Here is a 9,141-nt window from a genome sequence, read left to right on the forward strand (position 1 = left end):
CGAAAGAGAGCATGCCAGCCTTCAGGACGATGCTAGGCATCCGGAGCAGGCCATTTGATTTAGTCGAGGTCAAACGTCTGGGTGAGGGCCAACGCCACCACTTAATCGTGGTAATGTGCCCCAGGATATGATCATTATACCGTGCAGCCTAGTGCAGCATCCAAGTCGCATGGATTGCACAGGCCACTCAAATCCATAACAAACTTTCTGGTGATGAGAAACTAAGTGGTGTAATTTCTTAGACTTTGGTGAAACTGCGGACATCCACTGTGTTTAAAAGAGTGCACTCGTTAGCCAGCTGGCTGATCGTAAAGGGAAAACCCTACTAGCAGTTGAGGTATCTCAAATTCTCCTTTGATGTGCTTATCAGGTGCTACCACAGAGATATTCAACGTCTGAAGGCCATGGGTTATCTTAAATTATGGGCTCCCTCCGGAGCTGCAGGTGTCGAGTTTTGTTAAATCACGGACTTTCAGGTTGATTCAGCATTCTTTGTGAGGGCGCGTCCGGAGTCGTATTTACAGCAAGCATTTACCAGGAGCTCCCACAGGGTCAAATAGATAGTTCAAACAGTGTCTATTTATGCCATTATTCGACTAAATATGATGAAACCATACACAGATAAAAATTGATATGACTGGTAACGTGACGGGCAGTAATCTGTGCAGTTCAGTTTCTCGACTGTTTGTTCATCAGTTGCCAGCAAACGTGGTCAGAAATAGTCACTTGTTTATTGTTTGTATGATGTGTCAGTGGATTTCAATTAGGCTAAAAATTTCTGGGAGCATAAGAATATAAAACCAGCTCGGGTCATGACCTAACACCTTGAAACTAAAAACCACAAAAAGCGCCAGCTCAACCTGATGATCAGCCACCAAAGTGGCGTCGAAAAGTTTCACAACACTATGCTACACATATGCAGCCCCTTTTGAAGGATTGTGGCCAACCAGACCGACTAAGTACACCCGTCAGGTACTTCCCAATGGAACTGAGAATGGTGGACTATGAGAAGAAACTTGGCCTGAGCACATAGTGCCCCTTGTGGTGCTGAAAATGTGTCGATGGTGCAAATTCAAGGGTTATGTGCAAACAAGAGCTTCAAAGGTGTCTGAAGCCATCAAAAGAGCTTTGAAAGAAGGAATTCTCCCTCCGTTCGTAGCATTCACGTGAAAAATGATGACTGCATGGACGCATCCATTTGCATTCCAGCTGTTTAAAAGTTGCTGTGGCAAACTGGTCTCAGACCAATTCCGGAACGTCATCCTTAAGTGAACCTCCAGCCTCGTTGTGCATGTGCGCACAGAACGACCGTCCGCAGTAATGCTCCTCTCTCGCCCAAGCTTGTTGGCGAGAGTTGAATCCGAACCCCGATAAAATCTTCGACGGAGGTCCTCAAAAGTAACTCCCTCCGGAGCTGCAGGTGTCGAGTTTTGTTAAATCACGGACTTTCAGGTTGATTCAGCATTCTTTGTGAGGGCGCGTCCGGAGTCGTATTTACAGCAAGCATTTACCAGGAGCTCCCACAGGGTCAAATAGATAGTTCAAACAGTGTCTATTTATGCCATTATTCAGCTAAATATGATGAAACCATACACAGATAAAAATTGATATGACTGGTAACGTGACGGGCAGTAATCTGTGCAGTTCAGTTTCTCGACTGTTTGTTCATCAGTTGCCAGCAAACGTGGTCAGAAATAGTCACTTGTTTATTGTTTGTATGATGTGTCAGTGGATTTCAATTAGGCTAAAAATTTCTGGGAGCATAAGAATATAAAACCAGCTCGGGTCATGACCTAACACCTTGAAACTAAAAACCACAAAAAGCGCCAGCTCAACCTGATGATCAGCCACCAAAGTGGCGTCGAAAAGTTTCACAACACTATGCTACACATATGCAGCCCCTTTTGAAGGATTGTGGCCAACCAGACCGACTAAGTACACCCGTCAGGTACTTCCCAATGGAACTGAGAATGGTGGACTATGAGAAGAAACTTGGCCTGAGCACATAGTGCCCCTTGTGGTGCTGAAAATGTGTCGATGGTGCAAATTCAAGGGTTATGTGCAAACAAGAGCTTCAAAGGTGTCTGAAGCCATCAAAAGAGCTTTGAAAGAAGGAATTCCAAATTACAGAGAATATGCAGAAGAAATTGTCTCTCAGTCTTAAAAGTGATTTCCTGTGAACAACACTCAGTTGGTGGGTTACCTTACGTTTTGTCTAGAATAGGGCTAATATTCTTAATATTCTCAACCATCACCTGCTGGCTAATGCGTTTAAGCATGAGTATTGTTAATTTCTCATCTGTTCAATCTTTTGGTTAGATTTCCTTGACTCGAGGAAATTGAAAATTGTATGATGAATAACACGCAAGAATCTCAAGACCGAAGAGGTCAAAAACGACATTTCTTAAGTAAATGGACTTCTAATGAAGTCAGAGCCTAATATTCCTCAAACGGCAGGAAAACCACTGCTAACCACTGAGGTACAGCAAAGTATATGAACTGAACATTCAGGTAGAAAGGACTTATAAACCACAAACTATCATTAAATCAAATCATCTAGGGTTAAATACCAATTGACACGGTTGTATCAGGATATCAATAGCTTTTTGGTGTCTTTGTCCCACTCCGACAAACACTCACTTATCTGGGGATCCAATGAGACTTGTAAGCGGAGTGCAAACTTGCTACTGGGCGCTTTTCTATGAGCGTTCAAAACGGGAGCCAGTGAGCCCTCACAATCTGAATATATCTTTGAGGGGATCAGAATAAAAGAGAGTGCACAAAAATGGAATTCCATCCACATCTTGCAAATGAAGCTGACTCAAAACGCTCAAAATTTTGTTGCTGAACATGTGTGCTTCTTCGAATAGCCGAGGCGAAATGGTCGTTTTTCCCGTCTAAACCAAGTACCTGTAGATCTTATGATGCAAAATCCGCGAAACCAGATCTGTTAAAAACGAGATTTATTGAATGAATACCGTGCCATAAATTAACATGCATATTCATCGAGTGGCTCAGCCGCTTTTGGGACCCAATCAAACGTCTAAACCACTGTAGATCTTATGATGCAAAATCCGCGAAACCAGATCTGTTAAAAACGAGATTTATTGAATGAATACCGTGCCATAAATTAACATGCATATTCATCGAGTGGCTCAGCCGCTTTTGGGACCCAATCAAACATGCTTCAGTAGAAACAAAAAAACAGCGAAAAGACCTTAACAAGCAGTTACATACTAGCATTCAAACCAATACATCAAGTGTAAAAACCGAGGTGTCTTGATCGTTGCCTTCCACTGGAAGATACGCAGAAGTTATTACAATTTGGAAACAGTAATTGATGGACGATAGCGTTGGAAAAATTAGCCAACCAGTAAAAAGAAAGAGGAGTTAACAGAAATATTGAATGATCCATATGCATTTTTTATTTTTCTGATGACTAAGATGCCCCAATGTGGGTACAGATTATGGGTTGACGGTCACAGTATCAGGTGTTCTAGATTTGCTTGACACTCTTGATATCGTGGCTCGACTGGTTTCTCTTGAATTTTCGACAGGTTTTTCAATTAAATTTAAAGCACGCAGTACAAAACACTGTATATACTTTTGCTGTGTTTATGAAAACCAACACACCATCACTCCAAACATAACCGCTGCCGCAGCTCCAAAAATCATTACATAAATGTGCACTGGTGAGGTCGATTCCGTTCTCGTCTGCTTCCATGTTCATTATAGCTTATCGATCGGTTGGAAGGTCAGTTTTCCATCGTGTGATCCAATATATGCCTTCCTTCAATAAAGCTGATAATACTACAATGATTAGTTGCGTCGTACTAGAAAACTTTGGCTCTCCACAAACGTCCGTATTTATCCAAAACATACGTTAACCTACCATATCTTTCCGCCCAATATTGTCACGAGGAGGCTCAGATTGCCACATCGCAACCAAATGGCCAATGAACTCGGCTAAAAAGGACGACGTCTATCCACGTAACCGTTACCTACCAATATCGAGATCTTGGCAAGATCAAAGATGTTTTACCTAAATATGTCTTATGACGTTCGTTTATTCTTGAAGAAGTTTGATTGTGACAAACACAGGTTTTCCATCTCAGGGTCGAGGGATCTCTCCTCAACTAGCAGCTTAAGCGCTTACCAGCCTTCTGGTGATGCTTTTACCAGATGAAACTGTGACGTCGTCCCAAGATCTGTAAACAACCCTCTGATATAACTGTGACTGTTGGAGCAAAGAAATTGGTAACTTAGCCAGTTTTTGATGGAGGATGACTTTTACAGATGCTGTTACCTTTCAGTACAACACACTTATTCCAGAGTTGAATCGAGTCTACCTTCTGAAAGAAAATTGATAACAGAGCTGTTGATTGGGCGACTAAATAATCTCAGCAGAAACATACTCATCAGTTGTGTTTTTCAGCGCAACAAGTCATTACTTTACACAGCAAAGATAAACCTACCGTCGTTGGTCTAACTAATTGCTGTGTGCTGCGTATCACGTCTGTAAAGCAAGTTGCATAGATCGGATATCATAACAGCTTTCTAATCACATTGGAAAGCTGACTAGAATCCATAGCTATTCAACCAGTGGATTTGGGTTACAAGTAAAGATCTTACTATGACCTACATCAATCCGAACTGTAGACAACGTCTTCTATATGAATTTCTGTACTACCGGAATGTTTTATTACTTGGTCCATGATGCGTCGGGAATATGCTGTGCGAATACGGGTCAAATTATGTTTCAACAGTTAACTCACATAATACCTCTTCCAAGTGTGTGCAGATAGACGTCATTTGCGTACACGTCGTAAAAGAACTCTAACCCGAAATCAGGTGAAAAACCTTGTTAGGTCAGCTTTTAGTGCGTATGCTTTATATAAGAAAACATAGCATTAGAGGGGATGATGAATTGTGCCTGTCCTTGACTTGTCTCTCCAACTACCGACTTAACCTCAGTAAGAACTTGACGTCTACACAATCCTACGAGAGCATTTCCGACAGGCTCTCAGAGGTCCATCAGGAAGACTGGTTTTTGACTAGCACGTGAAACTTCCGATTTCACCGTGGGATTCAAAACTCAACCAACGCCGTGTTTGAACATTGATTTTTCCTTGAGTAATTGAAGTCGCACACGAGCCACCATTGGGCCTCCAAAATGTCTCTAACGGTCACAATAATAAACATTTGAATTTGCTATGGTTGATTGAAAACTCCGAGAAAAGAAATAAAACCTGATGTTCATCTAAACGCATAGAACTTCTTAGGAGGTGTGTGAAATACGCCGGAGTAAAAGTTACAGCGCAAATGTATTATCCAAAACTTTTGAGCCCTTGTTTTTTGTTCCGTACACTCCACTCGCATTGCGGCCACATCGTCATCTTCATCGATGGCATGACATCAGTGGTAAACACCGATGCTTCACTACCGTTTCGGCCACACCGCAACAGAGACAGCTTGAATGTCTATAAGGATGGGATGACCTAAAAGATGTGGTTAACAGAAGCCTGAGTTTCCGTGAGTTGGTTCTCGGTAATTTGAAGAAGCCGAGCTGGTGGCTGAAATCCAAGGTTTTCGCGCACGAATTGCTTTGTACCACTACCTGCTAGACCTTGTCGTGGGAAGCATGGTAGGAGCAAATTGAACCGAATTGCTGGCCAATGTCACGGCTTTGACATCCTAGCATTGTTCGCGTTTATGGTGAATAATTTGAAAAGTTTAGTCATTATGCTCTGTTAGAACGATACTCGTAATTATCCCCCTACTGTAAATTTACATCATGAACGGCTCTTCTGGGTGGTATTTAACAGGAGTATGCTGGTCAGTGAAACTAAAAGCGACAACATTATAGTAAACCTAGATAAGTATATTAGGCATAAAGTATTCTAAGAAAGAATGCTTACTTTCAAACGCACCAGAATTATCTGAGGTGAATGTGGCAGAAGTTAAATGAACTCTGGAACGGCAATTCTTCTACCAAATTGTATAAAGTTGAAAAAATTGTTGATGAATGTCAGCTGCGTTTTAAGGAATCGAACCGAGGAGCTAGAGAATACCTACTTTGCTAAGACAAATAAGGAGGCACAACTGTGCCTCGAGCGTGACGTCAGGATTCAGGCACACGGTCTGCTCGCCTATTGTCATTGTGGACATTCGCCGCGGAAGTCTAGGTAGGTTTTTTCATGAATGCCACGGGGCGTCGCCGAAGTACTGAATAAAAGCAAGTCTCCCCCTTTGGCACTCATACGGATTTCACTACTCTGCGGTACAAAAACATCGTTCTAGCTACTGCTGTGAGTATGCAGTTGCCCACAAACAGATCTGTTATCATCATACCAAGGAGCAACAGCAGCCGATTCGGAAATGCCGTGCTCCTTGAAAATTCAACAGAAAAGCAACCACCTGCGCAGGAGGAAACCTCAACGAGATTCGAAGATGGAGGTTTACAAATATTTATTTAAGCAACCACATCTTGGCATGATGGAACACAAAACTGCTTCTGCGAGGGAAATGATGCATGGGCGCGAAATGCCCGTGGATATATGGGCCATGTTACTTCACACAATCTTTCATGTGAAGAACCCCTAGTAGTATTATTAAAGTTGTAAATTTGGTGCTACCGACGAGCTGTCATCCTAAAAATTCAGGTAAAGATATCAAGCACAATGCCAGTCGACTTCTGCAAAGGATCTGAGGGCACAGTCACGCAAGATAGCAGTAAGAAAACGAAAGAATACGCGTACTCCAGCAACGAACAACGTGCTCGATCAAATTACTCAATCATGAAATCAGGCTAGCAAAACGCAGTGAGCAGACCGTTTTCCAGAGTAGTCCAATCTAAAGAAGATAGACAACCATAAAGATGAATGGACCAGTTCGGATGACTGCTTATTTAGAAATTCGTTCCACCGTCAACAATAGTGGACGGGAGTTGTGTGGAATCATCAATGATCTTATGAAAAGAGACAAGGGATGAAGCTAACAATGTACACTAAACAAGGTTCCAGTCACTGTGACGGAAAGGGCATACCTCAGTGAAGCCATAAATAAACCTTTAATGGTGATTGACCACGGTCACAGATCTAGACCAAATGACGATGTTGTGGAGGTTTCACCTAGAATCGACCTACTGACTGTAGGAAACCATTGCATCGTGAGTTGATTCATAGGTGCAGATTGTGCCAGGGTTGGAATATCATACCAACTCCTAAATCACTAAAAATGTTACGACGGTGATTTCCGAGCAAAATATAGGGACTTATCTTTTGTACTACATGTAAAACTCAGTAATAAATCCTTTTACTGCATCCTACCCTTATCTCCACTGGAGGAACCATCAGTCCACTGTTATACAAGTGACGTGTGTTGGCCCACCTTAAACCTTGCGATTTCTGATTCAGGTATAAAGGAAGTGATCGTGTGAGCATGAGATGCATTGTGCTCTATGAATGCATATAAAAGCTATCGCATAGTTTGTTAGTCAATTTTATGACGTTCGTTCGTTGGCCAGTGGTCAATCATAATTCGTGACTTTCGCCACAATAAGTTGAGGCTCAAATTCCGCTGAACATACACCATTTTTCCACAAATTATCATCGTCCATACATGTGACGTGACTGGAACTCCATACGTACAGCTTGTCCTCTAGCCTATCTAGTGATACTTAATTATCAGTAGATAGCAAAACTTCACCTGATTTTTCCCGTACCTACTGCCTTCAACCTACAATTACATGGGTTTTGTAGTCAACCACGTCTGTCAGTGGAACTCAGTAGAATGCAAGAGAAAACGTAAACAAGGTTTAGTGAACAGCCTTCGCTAGCGGGCTTGCACGCAAACAGTGTTATCGCTCGTGGCTACCTCTACTCGGATGGACATAACCCGTAATCCACTCGTTTTTTATCCCGTAAGAATCAACGCCACTGTTCAACATTTTCGCAAACCGGTGTGCTTCTTCAGAAAAAACGACAAAGTGCTTCACAGGAAACCACAGTGGGTCTCTTTCAACCTATTAAAAAGGCTTTCAAAGGAGACATTAAACTAAGAAGCGAGGTTCCATACTCATTATCATCCACATTTGGCCTCAATCCAAATAGAACCTGGCAGTCAAGCAAGGAAGAGGCATTTTTTATTAGGCTACAGTTTCCAGGTGCTCACCTGCTTGGGGCACTAAATATGGGTCGTAATTTGTCATATGTATCCAGAAGCCCCGCTATTTCTGTCCTGATCAACGGTGCAAACTAAACCTTGAGGAGAAACATGAAATGCATCCAAAGCTCCTGCTCCACATTTTGCACATCACTTCACTAGCAGCTGAGGTGATGCTTACTTTCGCAAAAGCAGACGGAGTTGTGCTGAAGCACCCAAGAAAGCTTAAGTCGTTACCAGGAACCAGCGTTGATTGATCGAATGATGGATTCCAGGGCCGAACTCGGGAAGCCATTCCGTCCATCTCAAAACGGGTGGGAAGCAAAGGTTACCAGGTCTGTCTAAAAACGGTAATCAGAATTTTACTCCATTCCATATATCTGCTTCTGATCAGCTAATATCGATCGAATTTTTATGCCATTGTGGCCTTAGTACAGGTCCTACTTTTACTTTCAGGTTAAAAACCAGTTGCTACTGGTCTCAATCGGGAGTGGATCCACTCCGGTATGTAACCCTCATTTGTACCTTAAAATATCTGACTTTATTGTAGCGGCTGAAGGAGGAGATCAGCGGTGGACTCAGACTGCAGACTGTCAGAGTATTAATAATTTCCTTCATCAAAACATATTGCGATTTCTCCAAAATTGTACTAACGAAAACATCAGTCAGCCCTTGTGTAGCGCATTTAACCAGGAAGTTAGACTAAGATCCACTTAAGTATACCGTTAAGAACAAGCTGTTACGCAAATTTAATGTAGATGTGCGAGGGAGAATTTACTTGAATGCAATTCATTCACCTGCCTAAATAATTAAGTGCACACATAGTCCGAACATCATCAAGTTAAAACTTATTAGCCAAAACGTCACGAGTCGCATCCTTTGCATTCATTTGATAGGTCTCAGTAGGGTTAAAGAAGCCCAGGTGTTCAGTTTCACATCACTCTCGTTTTGAGCAGTCGTCCTCCTGTCCTGGCGCAA

The 9,141-nt window shown here is 42.3% G+C and overlaps 1 protein-coding gene across 1 annotated transcript in view; it reads right to left on the bottom strand.

Annotated features, from left to right (window-relative positions):
* Positions 1-2,641: 2,641 nt before the first annotated feature.
* T265_15395 (hypothetical protein) overlaps positions 2,642-9,141 on the bottom strand; it is a gene marked incomplete at both ends in the record, with an annotated part of 25,633 nt that continues 19,133 nt past the window's right edge. Inside the window, one exon of the mRNA XM_009177892.1 lies at positions 2,642-2,749. Coding sequence (XP_009176156.1) covers positions 2,642-2,749 — 108 coding nt within the window. The remainder of the gene's footprint in view (positions 2,750-9,141) is intronic.

The sequence above is a fragment of the Opisthorchis viverrini genome (genome assembly GCF_000715545.1).
Source record: "Opisthorchis viverrini unplaced genomic scaffold opera_v5_472, whole genome shotgun sequence".
Classification (NCBI taxonomy): domain Eukaryota; kingdom Metazoa; phylum Platyhelminthes; class Trematoda; order Opisthorchiida; family Opisthorchiidae; genus Opisthorchis; species Opisthorchis viverrini.